Source organism: Salvelinus namaycush, unplaced genomic scaffold, assembly GCF_016432855.1.
Source record: "Salvelinus namaycush isolate Seneca unplaced genomic scaffold, SaNama_1.0 Scaffold2086, whole genome shotgun sequence".
In the NCBI taxonomy this organism is placed as follows: Eukaryota; Metazoa; Chordata; class Actinopteri; order Salmoniformes; family Salmonidae; genus Salvelinus; species Salvelinus namaycush.
This window is the reverse complement of record NW_024058882.1, coordinates 1-16,445: the sequence shown is the minus strand read 5'-3', so window position 1 is coordinate 16,445 and position 16,445 is coordinate 1. Positions and strand designations below refer to the sequence as shown.

At 50.1% G+C, this 16,445-nt stretch overlaps 1 protein-coding gene across 2 annotated transcripts; it reads right to left on the bottom strand.

The window, feature by feature from the left end:
• Nucleotides 1–405: 405 nt before the first annotated feature.
• On the bottom strand, nt 406–11,885 carry LOC120038129 (acidic leucine-rich nuclear phosphoprotein 32 family member D-like). Of its 2 annotated transcripts, none has more exons than XM_038984024.1 (7): nt 11,793–11,885; nt 7,583–7,732; nt 7,002–7,124; nt 6,638–6,827; nt 4,823–4,914; nt 1,986–2,043; nt 406–814 (listed from the first exon to the last, which is right to left on the bottom strand). In XM_038984024.1, the coding sequence occupies exons 1-7, from the start codon at nt 11,838–11,840 to the stop codon at nt 711–713; spliced, it is 765 nt and encodes a 254-aa protein (XP_038839952.1). In that variant the 5' UTR covers nt 11,841–11,885; the 3' UTR covers nt 406–710. The 2 variants fall into 2 exon arrangements, with proteins under 2 accessions (XP_038839952.1, XP_038839951.1); XM_038984023.1 differs by lacking the exon at nt 11,793–11,885 and adding an exon at nt 10,992–11,215.
• Nucleotides 11,886–16,445: the final 4,560 nt, after the last annotated feature.

Sequence of the window (16,445 nt, the reverse complement as noted above, 5' to 3'; positions counted from 1 at the left end):
GTGAAGGGGAGGTATCAGAGATACTGAGGGGGTGAAGGGGAGGTATCAGAGATACTGAGGGGGTGAAGGGGAGGTATCAGAGATACTGAGGGGGTGAAGGGGAGGTATCAGAGATACTGAGGGGGTGAAGGGGAGGTATCAGAGATACTGAGGGGGTGAAGGGGAGGTATCAGAGATACTGAGGGGGTGAAGGGGAGGTATCAGAGATACTGAGGGGGTGAAGGGGAGGTATCAGAGATACTGAGGGGGTGAAGGGGAGGTATCAGAGATACTGAGGGGGTGAAGGGGAGGTATCAGAGATACTGAGGGGGTGAAGGGGAGGTATCAGAGATACTGAGGGGGTGAAGGGGAGGTATCAGAGATACTGAGGGGGTGAAGGGGAGGTATCAGAGATACTGAGGGGGTGAAGGGGAGGTATCAGAGATACTGAGGGGGTGAAGGGGAGGTATCAGAGATATTGAGGGGGTGAAGGGGAGGTATCAGAGATACTGAGGGGGTGAAGGGGAGGTATCAGAGATACTGAGGGGGTGAAAGGGAGGTATCAGAGATACTGAGGGGGTGAAGGGGAGGTATCAGAGATACTGAGGGGGTGAAGGGGAGGTATCAGAGATATTGAGGGATGGAGGGGAGGTAGAGGTATTGAGGGGGTGAAGGGGAGGTAGAGATATTGAGGGGTGAAGGGGACGTATCAGAGATATTGAGAAGTGGAATCAGACATTGAGGGGTGGAGGGGGGGACACTGAATCTTCATCATCGTCATCATCCTCAGGATCCCTCTTCCTCTTCTCTCCTTTCGCTGGAGAGTCATCCTCATCTAGAGAAGAAAGAGAAGAGGACATTTAGACACGGGCACCAAACAGAAGAACGTGATGTCTGTGTCCCAAAATACCCTATGTAGTGCACTACTTAGACCAGGGTCCATAGGGCTCTATGCACCTTATTCCCTATGTAGTGCACTACTTAGACCAGGGTCCATAGGGCTCTATGCACCTTATTCCCTGTGTAGTGCACTACTTAGACCAGGGTCCATAGGGCTCTATGCACCTTATTCACTATGTAGTGCACTACTTAGACCAGGGTCCATAGGGCTCTATGCACCTTATTCCCTATGTAGTGCACTACTTAGACCAGGGGATCACAGCCTTTAAAACACTAGACCAGAATAGAGCTACACTAGACCTGAATAGAGCTACACCACACCTGAATAGAGCTACACCACACCAGAATAGAGCTACACCACACCAGACTAGAGCTACACCAGACTAGAGCTACACCAGACTAGAGCTACACCAGACTAGAGCTACACCAGACTAGAGCTACACCAGACTAGAGCTACACCAGACTAGAGCTACACCAGACTAGAGCTACACCAGACTAGAGCTACACCAGACTAGAGCTACACCAGAATAGAGCTACACCAGACCAGAAGAGCTACACCAGACCAGAAGAGCTACACCAGACCAGAAGAGCTACACCAGACCAGAATAGAGCTACACCAGAATAGAGCTACACCAGAATAGAGCTACACCAGAATAGAGCTACACCAGAATAGAGCTACACCAGACCAGAGCTACACCAGACCAGAGCTACACCAGACTAGAGCTACACCAGACCAGAGCTACACCAGACTAGAGCTACACCAGACCAGAGCTACACCACACCAGAGCTACACCAGAATAGAGCTACACCACACCAGAAGAGCTACACCAGACCAGAATAGAGCTACACCAGAATAGAGCTACACCAGACCAGAATAGAGCTACACCAGAATAGAGCTACACCAGAATAGAGCTACACCAGAATAGAGCTACACCAGAATAGAGCTACACCAGAATAGAGCTACACCAGAATAGAGCTACACCAGAATAGAGCTACACTAGACCTGAATAGAGCTACACTAGAATAGAGCTACACTAGACCTGAATAGAGCTACACCAGACCTAAATAGACCAACACTAGACCTGTGATTGGATAACGCTACTAACCATCATCTTCGTCGTCGTCATCATCATCATCATCGATATCTCCGTTCACCTCCCCATCCTAGAGAGAGAAACAGTTAGTACAACGAACACCCGCCCGCAGTGTCGTTTCAGGGTCAAGCTAGCGCCCGCAGTGTCCTTTCAGGGTCAAGCTAGCGCCCGCAGTGTCCTTTCAGGGTCAAGCTAGCGCCCGCAGTGTCGTTTCAGGGTCAAGCTAGCGCCCGCAGTGTCGTTTCAGGGTCAAGCTAGCGCCCGCAGTGTCGTTTCAGGGTCAAGCTAGCGCCCGCAGTGTCGTTTCAGGGTCAAGCTAGCGCCCGCAGTGTCCTTTCAGGGTCAAGCTAGCGCCCGCAGTGTCCTTTCAGGGTCAAGCTAGCGCCCGCAGTGTCGTTTCAGGGTCAAGCTAGCGCCCGCAGTGTCGTTTCAGGGTCAAGCTAGCGCCCGCAGTGTCCTTTCAGGGTCAAGCTAGCGCCCGCAGTGTCCTTTCAGGGTCAAGCTAGCGCCCGCAGTGTCGTTTCAGGGTCAAGCTAGCGCCCGCAGTGTCGTTTCAGGGTCAAGCTAGCGCCCGCAGTGTCGTTTCAGGGTCAAGCTAGCGCCCGCAGTGTCCTTTCAGGGTCAAGCTAGCGCCCGCAGTGTCCTTTCAGGGTCAAGCTAGCGCCCGCAGTGTCGTTTCAGGGTCAAGCTAGCGCCCGCAGTGTCGTTTCAGGGTCAAGCTAGCGCCCGCAGTGTCGTTTCAGGGTCAAGCTAGCGCCCGCAGTGTCGTTTCAGGGTCAAGCTAGCGCCCGCAGTGTCGTTTCAGGGTCAAGCTAGCGCCCGCAGTGTCGTTTCAGGGTCAAGCTAGCGCCCGCAGTGTCGTTTCAGGGTCAAGCTAGCGCCCGCAGTGTCGTTTCAGGGTCAAGCTAGCGCCCGCAGTGTCGTTTCAGGGTCAAGCTAGCGCCCGCAGTGTCGTTTCAGGGTCAAGCTAGCGCCCGCAGTGTCGTTTCAGGGTCAAGCTAGCGCCCGCAGTGTCGTTTCAGGGTCAAGCTAGCGCCCGCAGTGTCGTTTCAGGGTCAAGCTAGCGCCCGCAGTGTCGTTTCAGGGTCAAGCTAGCGCCCCGCAGTGTCGTTTCAGGGTCAAGCTAGCGCCCGCAGTGTCGTTTCAGGGTCAAGCTAGCGCCCGCAGTGTCGTTTCAGGGTCAAGCTAGCGCCCGCAGTGTCGTTTCAGGGTCAAGCTAGCGCCCGCAGTGTCGTTTCAGGGTCAAGCTAGCGCCCGCAGTGTCGTTTCAGGGTCAAGCTAGCGCCCGCAGTGTCGTTTCAGGGTCAAGCTAGCGCCCGCAGTGTCGTTTCAGGGTCAAGCTAGCGCCCGCAGTGTCGTTTCAGGGTCAAGCTAGCGCCCGCAGTGTCGTTTCAGGGTCAAGCTAGCGCCCGCAGTGTCGTTTCAGGGTCAAGCTAGCGCCCGCAGTGTCGTTTCAGGGTCAAGCTAGCGCCCGCAGTGTCGTTTCAGGGTCAAGCTAGCGCCCGCAGTGTCGTTTCAGGGTCAAGCTAGCGCCCGCAGTGTCGTTTCAGGGTCAAGCTAGCGCCCGCAGTGTCGTTTCAGGGTCAAGCTAGCGCCCGCAGTGTCGTTTCAGGGTCAAGCTAGCGCCCGCAGTGTCGTTTCAGGGTCAAGCTAGCGCCCGCAGTGTCGTTTCAGGGTCAAGCTAGCGCCCGCAGTGTCGTTTCAGGGTCAAGCTAGCGCCCGCAGTGTCGTTTCAGGGTCAAGCTAGCGCCCGCAGTGTCGTTTCAGGGTCAAGCTAGCGCCCGCAGTGTCGTTTCAGGGTCAAGCTAGCGCCCGCAGTGTCGTTTCAGGGTCAAGCTAGCGCCCGCAGTGTCGTTTCAGGGTCAAGCTAGCGCCCGCAGTGTCGTTTCAGGGTCAAGCTAGCGCCCGCAGTGTCGTTTCAGGGTCAAGCTAGCGCCCGCAGTGTCGTTTCAGGGTCAAGCTAGCGCCCGCAGTGTCGTTTCAGGGTCAAGCTAGCGCCCGCAGTGTCGTTTCAGGGTCAAGCTAGCGCCCGCAGTGTCGTTTCAGGGTCAAGCTAGCGCCCGCAGTGTCGTTTCAGGGTCAAGCTAGCGCCCGCAGTGTCGTTTCAGGGTCAAGCTAGCGCCCGCAGTGTCGTTTCAGGGTCAAGCTAGCGCCCGCAGTGTCGTTTCAGGGTCAAGCTAGCGTCCTCAGTGTCGTTTCAGGGTCAAGCTAGCGCCCGCAGTGTCGTTTCAGGGTTAAGCTAGCGCCCGCTGTGTCGTTTCAGGGTCAAGCTAGCGTCAGCAGTGTCGTTTCAGGGTCAAGCTAGCGTCCGCAGTGTCGTTTCAGGGTTAAGCTAGCGCCCGCAGTGTCGTTTCAGGGTCAAGCTAGCGTCCGCAGTGTCGTTTCAGGGTTAAGCTAGCGTCCTCAGTGTCGTTTCAGGGTTAAGCTAGCGCCCGCAGTGTCGTTTCAGGGTTAAGCTAGCGCCCGCAGTGTCGTTTCAGGGTTAAGCTAGCGCCCTCAGTGTCGTTTCAGGGTTAAGCTAGCGTCCGCAGTGTCGTTTCAGGGTTAAGCTAGCGCCCTCAGTGTCGTTTCAGGGTTAAGCTAGCGCCCGCAGTGTCGTTTCAGGGTCAAGCTAACGTTAGCGCGCTAACTTGTTGATCATGCTTTGCGAAACGATATGGTGTTTATATAAGAAACTCTAGGTGTCAGCAGAGGCTGTATTTAGAGAGTCAGGCCTACTTTTAGAATATTGTTAAAGCATTCTGTTACCCCCTGATTGGTAACAGGGGGTGCGGTCGGTCTTTAACCAGTTCCGGAGGGCTGCACTGAAAATTATACAAAAATTGCCCCCTCCATGGGCCGGATCTTACCTCTTCACTCTCCGCACTGTCGTCATCTTCCTCTGCAATGACCTCTTCATCATCATCCTCCTCTTCATCAAAGTCCTCCTCAGACTCTCCCCCTTTTTCACAGGACAGACCAGAGACAACATTAGACCCACTATCCTCCCCCTGTGTTCTACAGGACAGACCAGAGACAGACCCACTATCCTCCCCCTGTGTTCTACAGGACAGACCAGAGACAGACCCACTATCCTCCCCCTGTGTTCTACAGGACAGACCAGAGACAGACCCACTATCCTCCCCCTGTGTTCTACAGGACAGACCAGAGACAGACCCACTATCCTCCCCCTGTGTTCTACAGGACAGACCAGAGACAGACCCACTATCCTCCCCCTGTGTTCTACAGGACAGACCAGAGACAGACCCACTATCCTCCCCCTGTGTTCTACAGGACAGACCAGAGACAGACCCACTATCCTCCCCCTGTGTTCTACAGGACAGACCAGAGACAGACCCACTATCCTCCCCCTGTGTTCTACAGGACAGACCAGAGACAGACCCACTATCCTCCCCCTGTGTTCTACAGGACAGACCAGAGACAGACCCACTATCCTCCCCCTGTGTTCTACAGGACAGACCAGAGACAGACCCACTATCCTCCCCCTGTGTTCTACAGGACAGACCAGAGACAGACCCACTATCCTCCCCCTGTGTTCTACAGGACAGACCAGAGACAGACCCACTATCCTCCCCCTGTGTTCTACAGGACAGACCAGAGACAGACCCACTATCCTCCCCCTGTGTTCTACAGGACAGACCAGAGACAGACCCACTATCCTCCCCCTGTGTTCTACAGGACAGACCAGAGACAGACCCACTATCCTCCCCCTGTGTTCTACAGGACAGACCAGAGACAGACCCACTATCCTCCCCCTGTGTTCTACAGGACAGACCAGAGACAGACCCACTATCCTCCCCCTGTGTTCTACAGGACAGACCAGAGACAACATTAGACTTTATTAGATTTTAAACAATTAAGACCCCCCCCCCCCCACACGAGTCTCGCAGTGTCTGTCGTTATATCCCGATGAAAATAGCTTGTCTGTCGAAACGATGGTTATTAAATAATTGCATCTGAGGTCCCAGAGTGCGAGTCTCTCCGTTCATTTTTCAAGTGTTCTACTCCGCTAGCCAGCACCTCGCCTAAATAGGCGGGCGTTTCTTTCGCCTCTAGGGGCCTCCGATTAAGCCGGTGACTCTACAAACTTGTTGGATGCATTTGCAAATATCATACCACCCCCCCCCCCCCCCAAGAAGTGCTAACCTCAGCTAACCTCTCCTGCAGCAGTCACGTTCGGGATCTACATGGGTCCTTCCGGACAAGTCAGTTAAAACGACACAATCATACCAGATCCAACTTGTGACATTATTTACAATTCTGGATCCGGACGTGATTATTCGGGTACAGGTGGATACCGTGAAGACCTCTAAAATCAGAGTACATCAGTCTCCCTCCTCCCCCTCTGTTGCACAGGACAGACTATGGACAACATCAGCTCAGTCAAGTACCATATCAATTAGTTGGATATGTCTGAAAACGGACCCCTAGATAGGGTACTACTTTTGACCAGGGCATTCACCATCTTCATAAAGAGTAATAATCAAACAGGTCCATTCATTTGCCGAGCCAGAATCAAGTGACCGTGTCCATTTATTTTCCCGACACAAATTACAGATTTTTTGGGGGCTATTATATGGTTTCCTTTGATGTTCTGCTCATTTGTAAACACCGGAAATTGCAATTTCTAAATCAGATTTAAGTTCCACTTATGCAAGTTTTACCTTCATCATCGTCGTCGTCATCGACCCCGTCTCCCTCGCCGTCCGAGTCGGAGGCCTCGCAGTCTTCGATATCGTAGCCATCCAGGTACGTGAGCTGTGGGAGGAGCTTGAAGATGCTCTCTCTGTAGTCTCCCAGGTTGGTGACCTCACAGTTAAAGAGGTCCAGAGACTTCAATACGGGAAGTTTTTTCTAAAATGGCGGAGAGATTATGACAGTTATTCACAAACTACAACTGACGTATTCACAGTTACAAGACATATGAAGAGCGGAAACGGTCTTATTTCAAGTTAGAAAAAGGAGGTTATAACCAATCGTACTCCCAGCTATTAGTCTTATAAAAACAGCCACAACAGTTTTATTCACCAGTGGTTCCAGTGTGCTGATGTCCTTGAACTTGTTCCCAGAGAGGTTGAGGTGTGTGAGGTTGACCAGCCTCTCAGCCAGCACCTCCAAACCACCAGATATCCTATTGTCACTCAGCTCCAACTACAGAAGAAGAAGAAATCATGCCTGGGTGTCACTGAGTAGACTGATACACCAATGTCATTGATCTACAATCCATAGATTAAGGCTGTACAGTGAAATAACTATGCCCCCCCAATGCAATACTAAAGTCTAATAGATCCACGTGTGATTTTAGATGTCAAATTAACAACGTGAATTTTGTTGATTTTATATAACCTTTATATACCTTCCAGCTGAGGGTAGGAAACACATTACTCAGCACCACATGGCCCAACTTTCAGTTTAAAAAATGAAATAACCTACTATTGTAGATTCATGCTGGTCTACTGTGATGCAACGGTATTTAAAAAAAACAGTACTAAGGCAGTGAGACCTAGTGTGCAGGCTAGCTCTCTTTTTCCAGTTTGGGTATGGAGATGTAGTGCACTGTAAAATAAACAGGGTGCCATTTTGGGACACAAACCCCGGTGTGGTTGTACCTTTTTTAATTTCCCCAATTTGGGAATGTTTGAGACGTTGATGAGGCCGACGTTGATGAGGCTCAACAGTTCCAGGTTCTCAAACTCCTCCGTTACGCCCTCCATCTTCCCCTCGTTGGACCGGCAGTTATCTAGGACAAGTTCCTGAACCTGGGAGATAAACACAGGAAGAGAGAGAGGGGGGGGAGGAAGAGAGAGAGAGAGAGAGGGGGGGGAGGAAGAGAGAGAGAGAGAGAGGGGGGGGAGGAAGAGAGAGAGAGAGAGAGGGGGGGGAGGAAGAGAGAGAGAGAGAGAGGGGGGGGGAGGAAGAGAGAGAGAGAGAGAGGGGGGGAGGAGGAAGAGAGAGAGAGAGAGAGGGGGGGAGGAGGGAGAGAGAGAGAGAGAGGGGGGGAGGAGGAAGAGAGAGAGAGAGAGGGGGGGGAGGAAGAGAGAGAGAGAGAGAGGGGGGGGGAGGAAGAGAGAGAGAGAGAGAGGGGGGGGGAGGAAGAGAGAGAGAGAGAGAGGGGGGGGAGGAAGAGAGAGAGAGGGGAGAGGAAGAGAGAGAGAGGGGAGAGGAAGAGAGAGAGAGGGGAGAGGAAGAGAGAGAGAGGGGAGAGGAAGAGAGAGAGAGGGGGGAGGAAGAGAGAGAGAGAGAGGGGGGGGAGGAAGAGAGAGAGAGAGAGAGGGGGGGAGAGAGAGAGAGAGAGGGGGGGAGGAAGAGAGAGAGAGAGGGGGGGAGGAAGAGAGAGAGAGAGGGGGGGAGGGAGAGAGAGAGAGAGGGGGGGGGGGAAGAGAGAGAGAGAGAGAGAGAGAGGGGGGGAGGAAGAGAGAGAGAGAGAGAGGGGGGGAGGAAGAGAGAGAGAGAGAGAGGGGGGGGAGGAAGAGAGAGAGAGAGAGAGGGGGGGAGGAAGAGAGAGAGAGAGAGAGGGGGGGAGGAAGAGAGAGAGAGAGAGAGGGGGGGTGGAAGAGAGAGAGAGAGAGAGGGGAGGGAGAGAGAGAGGGGGGAAGAGAGAGAGAGCGAGGGGGGGAAGAGAGAGAGAGCGAGGGGGGGGGGAAGAGAGAGAGAGCGAGGGGGGGGGGGAAGAGAGAGAGAGCGAGGGGGGGGGGAAGAGAGAGAGAGCGAGGGGGGGGGGGGAAGAGAGAGAGAGCGAGGGGGGGGGGAAGAGAGAGAGAGCGAGGGGGGGGGAAGAGAGAGAGAGCGGGGGGGGGGAAGAGAGAGAGAGCAAGGGGGGGGGAAGAGAGAGAGAGCAAGGGGGGGGGAAGAGAGAGAGAGCAAGGGGGGGGGAAGAGAGAGAGAGCAAGGGGGGAGGGGAAGAGAAAGAGAGCGAGGGGGAGGGGAAGAGAAAGAGAGCGAGGGGAAGAGGAAGAGAGACAGATGGGAAGAGAAAGAGAGCGAGGGGAAGAGGAAGAGAGCGAGGGGAAGAGGAAGAGAGAGAGAGCGAGGGGAAGAGGAAGAGAGACAGAGCGAGGGGGGGGAGGAAGAGAGAGAGAGCGAGGGGGGGGAGGAAGAGAGAGAGAGCGAGGGGGGGGAGGAAGAGAGAGAGAGAGCGAGGGGGGGGAGGAAGAGAGAGAGAGCGAGGGGGGGGGGAAGAGAGAGAGAGCGAGGGGGGAGGAAGAGAGAGAGAGCGAGGGGGGGGAGGAAGAGAGAGAGAGCGAGGGGGGGGAGGAAGAGAGAGAGCGAGGGGGGGGGGGGAAGAGAGAGAGCGAGGGGGGGAGGGAAGAGAGAGAGCGAGGGGGGGGAGGAAGAGAGAGAGCGAGGGGGGGAGGAAAGAGAGAGAGAGCGGGGGGAGGGAAGAGAGAGAGAGAGAGGGGGGGAGGAAGAGAGAGAGAGAGAGAGGGGGGGAGGAAGAGAGAGAGAGAGGGGGGGAGGAAGAGAGAGAGAGAGGGGGGGAGGAAGAGAGAGAGAGAGGGGGGGAGGAAGAGAGAGAGAGAGGGGGGGAGGAAGAGAGAGAGAGAGGGGGGGAGGAAGAGAGAGAGAGAGGGGGGGAGGAAGAGAGAGAGAGGGGGGGAGGAAGAGAGAGAGAGGGGGGGGGAGGAAGAGAGAGAGAGGGGGGGGGGAGGAAGAGAGAGAGAGGGGGGGGGGAGGAAGAGAGAGAGAGGGGGGGGGGAGGAAGAGAGAGAGAGGGGGGGGGGGAGGAAGAGAGAGAGAGGGGGGGGGGAGGAAGAGAGAGAGAGGGGGGGGGGAGGAAGAGAGAGAGAGGGGGGGGGAGGAAGAGAGAGAGAGGGGGGGGAGGAAGAGAGAGAGAGGGGGGGGGGAGGAAGAGAGAGAGAGGGGGGGGAGGAAGAGAGAGAGAGGGGGGGGAGGAAGAGAGAGAGAGGGGGGGGGGAGGAAGAGAGAGAGAGGGGGGGGGGAGGAAGAGAGAGAGAGGGGGGGGGGAGGAAGAGAGAGAGAGGGGGGGGGGAGGAAGAGAGAGAGAGGGGGGGGGAGGAAGAGAGAGAGAGGGGGGGGGGAGGAAGAGAGAGAGAGGGGGGGGGAGGAAGAGAGAGAGAGGAAGAGGAAAAATATGTTGTTTCAGTAGTAACGCCAGTTATTTGGAATATTTTACCAGTATATCAAAACGTTTGTGTGTTTCGAAGTTATTTTATTTGGCCTGTGAATCGTAGCCATGCTTAGAAACCGAACTGTTTGTAAACTCTGGACACGTGATGTAGCGTTAAATGTACCAGCTAAAGTAGATACACGTTGTTAGCCAGCTACTATAGCCAACTAAATAACGATATTTAACCGGTTAAAGTGTCCTCAAACGGTTCATGTCTATGTACACTTAATATCGTTTCAGTCGACAAAATATTTGGTAGCTTTTAACCGGTGAAAAATGGTCTGATGATTCGCTGTCTTGGTAGCTAACTAGTTAGCCAACATGCTAACTACGCGCCTTACACGTTGAGTTCTCAAATAATGGCTACCGCAGTCAAGTTCAGTGTGCTAACTACTATAGCTAGCTGATGTTAACTACGGCTTTTTCTTTGATACTAAGCCTGGTTGTTACAAAATATACATATGTATAAAATAAAAACTGCAGCAGATGGCTTGCAATATAGAAATACAACAAGTTTTTTTTTATTTGGGTAAAATATTTAGTTACTTAGCCATTTTGTTAGCCATTTTCCTGTTTACCTCACGGACCCGGTTTGTCTGGTTGTACAGTTAACGTTGGTGATTCAGCTAACTTAAGCTGGCGATCCCAAAACCAACGAATCAAATACAGTTTGCTAGCTAGTTTACAATATACATATTTATCTTAACAATTTTGATTCGGAGAAAACGTAAAGTGGTAAAGAATATACATTTCTAGCTGTAGGCTTGTTCTTATGAGAGGACCCCATGTGCTCGCCATGACTTCCACACACCGTAAACTTTGGTGTTACCTAGTTAGATAACTACAGGTAACGTTAGTCAGATCTAGCTAAATCATATAATGTTACTTACATCCGACGGCGTCCTATTTCTCAGTTCTAGGTGAATTCTCTTTTTCATGTCCATGTTCCCCCTCTTCTCTCTCGGATCTGGCTGGAAAGTGTTGGTTTCTACCGCCTGCTATAGCTAACTATCGGAAGAGCGAAAGAACAGCCTTTCGTTCAAATCAGAAAGTGGGTCAAATGCGAACAGCTTGGGTTTTTGCGCCGAGTCTAAACCCCGGTGAAACGAAATACTCAACAGCGCCCCGTGTGGTTGCGTTCCCACACTGCAACCAAACATGCATGGCCTGTTGACGAATTCCTGCTAGTGCAGCTTGTTGAGCTGAAAATAACCATTTACAATACTTGTGATGCATTTAAAATTAAAATAAATTACGACGGATAGACACGTGACTGTTTGTTTCTTGGGTATTTATGAGAGAATTTGACCGTTATTATTATTATTATTACTGTATTTAATTAATCGAACATAATTCTCTCATTTCAAGTTCTTTGTTGCCGGCATTGTTGATGGACTATCAGTTGTTACCACACGGTAACGATGTTGCTATTTCATTTGCATGACTACGGACTCTTTCTCAGGCCTTAAATTACAAAGTACAATAATTCACCTACTATGGAACTGTCTGGAGTTGGAGCCGTTGAATTACGAATTTAGAACTATCTCCAGTTGTAAGGTATGAAACCACTTGGCTTGTAATATCTCCAGTTGTAAGGTATGAAACCACTTGGCTTGTAATGTTTTACTGGGGTCCATTATTCCGATTAAGAACTTTCACCAGCTCTGGTGTTCTACCCAGTTTCTTCACACCTTTTTCAAGTCTCTTGTTTTACCCCCGAAGTCCCATTCATTGTGCATCACTGTAGCCTGCTGTTGTTTATTGCTGCCGTCACTGTTTTAAAGCTGCGGTCTGTAATTCAAACAAACATATTGTGTGAGTTTAAGAAAGACACTAGAGCACCTGTCCAGTTTTTTTTTGTGTGTGTCATAATGTTTATTTTAATAAGTCACATAATTATACTGTAGTCATCTCACAACAGACACATTCACAACATGGGCCGGTGGTCCAACACAGGAGATGAACAGCAACATCACAGCAAGGTTCATATCCCGCCCCTCCCTCTATCCCACGATGACAGAACAGTTCTGTTTTCAGAGCAAAACACCCATCCAACAACAAACCAAGGTAACGTCCTATTTATTTATAAAAATGTAACCTTTATTTAACATTTATTTAACGAGGCAAGTCAGTTAAGAACAAATTCTTATTTACAATGACGGCCTACACCCGGCGACACTGGGCCAATTCTGTGCCGCTCCAAGGGGACTCCTAAACACGGCCCGGATGTGATACAGCCTGGATTCAAACCAGGGACTGTAGTGACACCTCTTGCACAGAGATGCAGTGCCTTAGACCGTTGTGCCATTCGGGAGCCCACTCCCTATATAGTGCACTACTATAAGGTAGTAAGCGACCCCTAAACTCTATTGGGGAGCTTCTCTTAGTGATCCCACACCTTTCCTTCGCAGTAAAGAAACCACTCTTGTAGAAAGGATGAACCCTATTTTGACTCCGGTCAACACCACTGAGGTAATAATACAATATATACACTGTAGGTTCCAGCCAGGCGCTTAGTGATGATGTCACCACCACAGCAGCACCAATACTACATCACCAAAGCACAGTGAGACCACTGGAAAAAGTACAGAAAGAAAATATACACCACTACTGCTTTAACAACCAATGTTTGGTGTTTATAGAGTACGTATGGTGTATATACAGTTTGTAGGGTGTACGTACAGTAAGTATGATCAGTTTGTAGGGTGTATGTACAGTAAGTATGATCAGTTTGTAGGGTGTACGTACAGTAAGTATGATCAGTTTGTAGCGTGTACGTACAGTAAGTATGATCAGTTTGTAGGGTGTACGTACAGTAAGTATGATCTGCTAGTCATGAAACTATGCAGCCCACTCAATCAAGCTTCCAGAAAATTGGAACGGAAATGGCGCTCCACCAAACAGGAAGTCTTCCGACTAGCTTGGAAAGACAGTACCGTGCCGTATCGAAGAGCCCTCACTGCTGCTCGATCATCCTATTTTTCCAACTTAATTGAGGTGAATAAGAACAATCCTAAATTAATTTTTGATACTGTCGCAAAGCTAACTAAAAAGCAGCATTCAACAAGAGAGGATGGCTTTCACTTCAGCAGTAATACATTCATGAACTTCTTCAATGAAAAGATCATGATTATTAGAAAGCAAATTACGGACTCCACTTTGAATCTGTGTATTTCTCCAAAGCTGGTCGGAAGGGGCAACAGTGTCCCCCGACCCAACCCCTGTCTCAGTCTCCAGTATCTATGATGCAATAGTCTATTGTGCCGGGGGCTATGGTCAGTCTGTTATACCTAGTGTAATTCTGTCTTATCCGGTGTCCTGTGTGAATTTAAGTATGCTCCCTCTAATTCTCTCTTTCTCCCTCTCTCTCTCCCCTACCGGAGGACCTGAGCCCTAGGATCATGCCTCAAGACTACCTGGCCTGATGACTCCTGGCTGTCCCCAGTCCACCTGGTCGTGCTGCTGCTCCAGTTTCAACTGTTCTGCCTGCAGCTAGGGAACCCTGACCTGTTCACTGGACGTGCTTCCCTTGTCCCGTACCTGCTGTTTTGGACTTTCTCTCTCTACCACACCTGCTGTCTCAACCTATACATACTCAGATTATAATGCTCAGAATTATCTGTGGTTCTGGGCCATTAGCTCATATTATAACGCTCCTTCACCCAAATACAGATAGCTGATGTTCTGAAAGAGCTGCAAAACCTGGATCCCTACAAATCAGTTGGGCTAGACAATCTGGACCCTCTCTTTCTAAAATTATCCGCCGAAATTGTTGCAACCCCTATTACTAGCCTGTTCAACCTCTCTTTCGTATCGTCTGAGATCCCTAAAGATTGGAAAGCTGCCGCGGTCATCCCCCTCTTCAAAGGGCGAGACACTCTAGACCCAAACTGTTACAGACTGATATCCATCCTGCCCTGCCTTTCGAAAATCTTTGAAAGCCAAGTTAACAAACAGATCACCGACCATTTCGAATCCCACCGTACCTTCTCCACTATGCAATCTGGTTTCCGAGCTGGTCATGGGTGCACCTCAGCCACGCTCAAGATCCTAAACAATATCATAACCGCCATCGATAAGAGACAATACTGTGCAGCCGTATTCATCGACCTGGCCAAGGCTTTCGACTCTGTCAATCACTGCATTCTTATCGGGAGACTCAATAGCCTTGGTTTCTCAAATGACTGCCTCGCCTGGTTCACCAACTACTTTTCAGATAGAGTTCAGTGTGTCAAATGGGGGTGCCACAGGGTTCAATTCTCGGGCCGACTCTTTTCTCTGTATACATCAATCATGTCGCTCTTGCTGCTGGTGATTCTCTGATCCACCTCTACGCAGACGACACCATTCTGTATACATCTGGGCCTTCTTTGGACACTGTGTTAACAAACCTCCAAAATGCCATACAACTCTCCTTCCGTGGCCTCCAACTGCTCTTAAATGCTAGTAAAACTAAATGCATGCTCTTCAACCGATCGCTACCCGCGCCCGCCCGTCCAGCATCAGTACTCTGGACGTTTCTGACTTAGAATATGTGGACATCTACAAATACCTAGGTGTCTGGTTAGACTGTAAACTCTCCTTCCAGACTCACATTAAGCATCTCCAATCCAAAATTATATCTAGAATCGGCTTCCTATTTCGTAACAAAGCCTCCTTCACTCATGCTGCCAAACATACCCTCGTAAAACTGACTATCCTACCGATCATTGACTTCGGCGATGTCATTTACAAAATAGTCTCCAACACTCTACTCAGCAAATTGGATGCAGTCTATCACAGTGCCATCTGTTTTGTCACCAAAGCCCCTTATACTACCCACCACTGCGACCTGTGTGCTCACGTTGGCTGGCCATTGCTACATATTCGTCGCCAAACCCACTGGCTCCAGGTCATCTATAGGTCTTTGCTAGGTAAAGCCCTGCCTTATCTCAGCTCACTGGTCACCATAGCAGCACCCACCCGTAACACACGCTCCAGCAGGTATATCTCACTGATCATCCCCAAGCCAATACTTCCTTTGGCCGCCTTTCCTTCCAGTTCTCTGCTGCCAATGACTGGAACGAATTGCAAAAATCACTGAAGCTGGAGTCTTATATCTCCCTCTCTAGCTTTAAGCACCAGCTGTCAGAGCAGCTCACAGATCACTGCACCTGTACATAGCCCATCTGTAAATAGCCCACCCATCTACCTCATCCCCATACTGTTATTTATCTTTTTGCTCTTTTGCACCCCAGTATCTCTACTTGCACATTCATCTTCTGCACATCTATCACTCCAGTGTTAATGCTAAATTGTAATTATTTCGCCACTATGGCCTATTTATTGCCTTACCTCCATAATCTTACTACATTTGCACATACTGTCCATAGATTTTTCTATTGTGTTATTGACTGTACGCTTGTTTATTCCATGTGTAACTCTGTGTTGTTGTTTTTGTCGCACTGCTTTACTTTATCTTGGCCAGGTCGCAGTTGTAAATGAGAACTTGTTCTCAACTGACCTACCTGGTTAAATAAAGGTGATCTGGCCTACCTGGTTAAATAAAGGTGATCTGGCCTACCTGGTTAAATAAATAAAAGGTGAAAAAAAAAATTATCTGTGGTTCTGGGCCATTATCTTTCAATGACAACATCGATAAACATCGTCAGTATGTAACAGTCAACAGCAGAGGAAGATGTGCCTACAATAGTGGGAAAAAACAAACAATACTTTATCATGTACAAGAAAACACACCACATACATACTTTAAAATAGCTTGAATATGGATAGTCTCTCAGCCCTTCAAAGGGTGTGTAAGTACAGTATATACGTCATTCAGTAATACATTTACAGCATATAGGAATGATCCAATACTCATCAATATTTATAAATACTAATAGCTGTTTTGTTTGTGGTAACACAGGCAATTATAATAATTAATTTACATAACGTTGATTAAAAATAAATACAATTCTTTCCATACGTTTTATAAAAGCGCTGTAGTGATCCCATTGCAACAGGCAGACAGACAGACAGGCAGGCAGACAGACAGGCAGGCAGACAGGCAGCAGGCAGGCAGACATCTGTATAAAGCCCCAGCCTATCTCATTAGGAGCTTAACAGACTGGGAGGTGCATTAAAATGGCATCCTATTCCCAATAGGGTTCTAATCGGGCTCCAAACACTTCTTTACCACCCATATCGTGAACCTGAGCGAGAGCACAGGTCCAGCATTGGCATTGAGGGAATTGGTGGCTACATAGGAACTACATAGGTAATATCGGTGGCGGATTTCCACACACCGTAAACTTTGGTGTTACCTAGTTAGATAACTACAGGTAACGTTAGTCAGATCTAGCTAA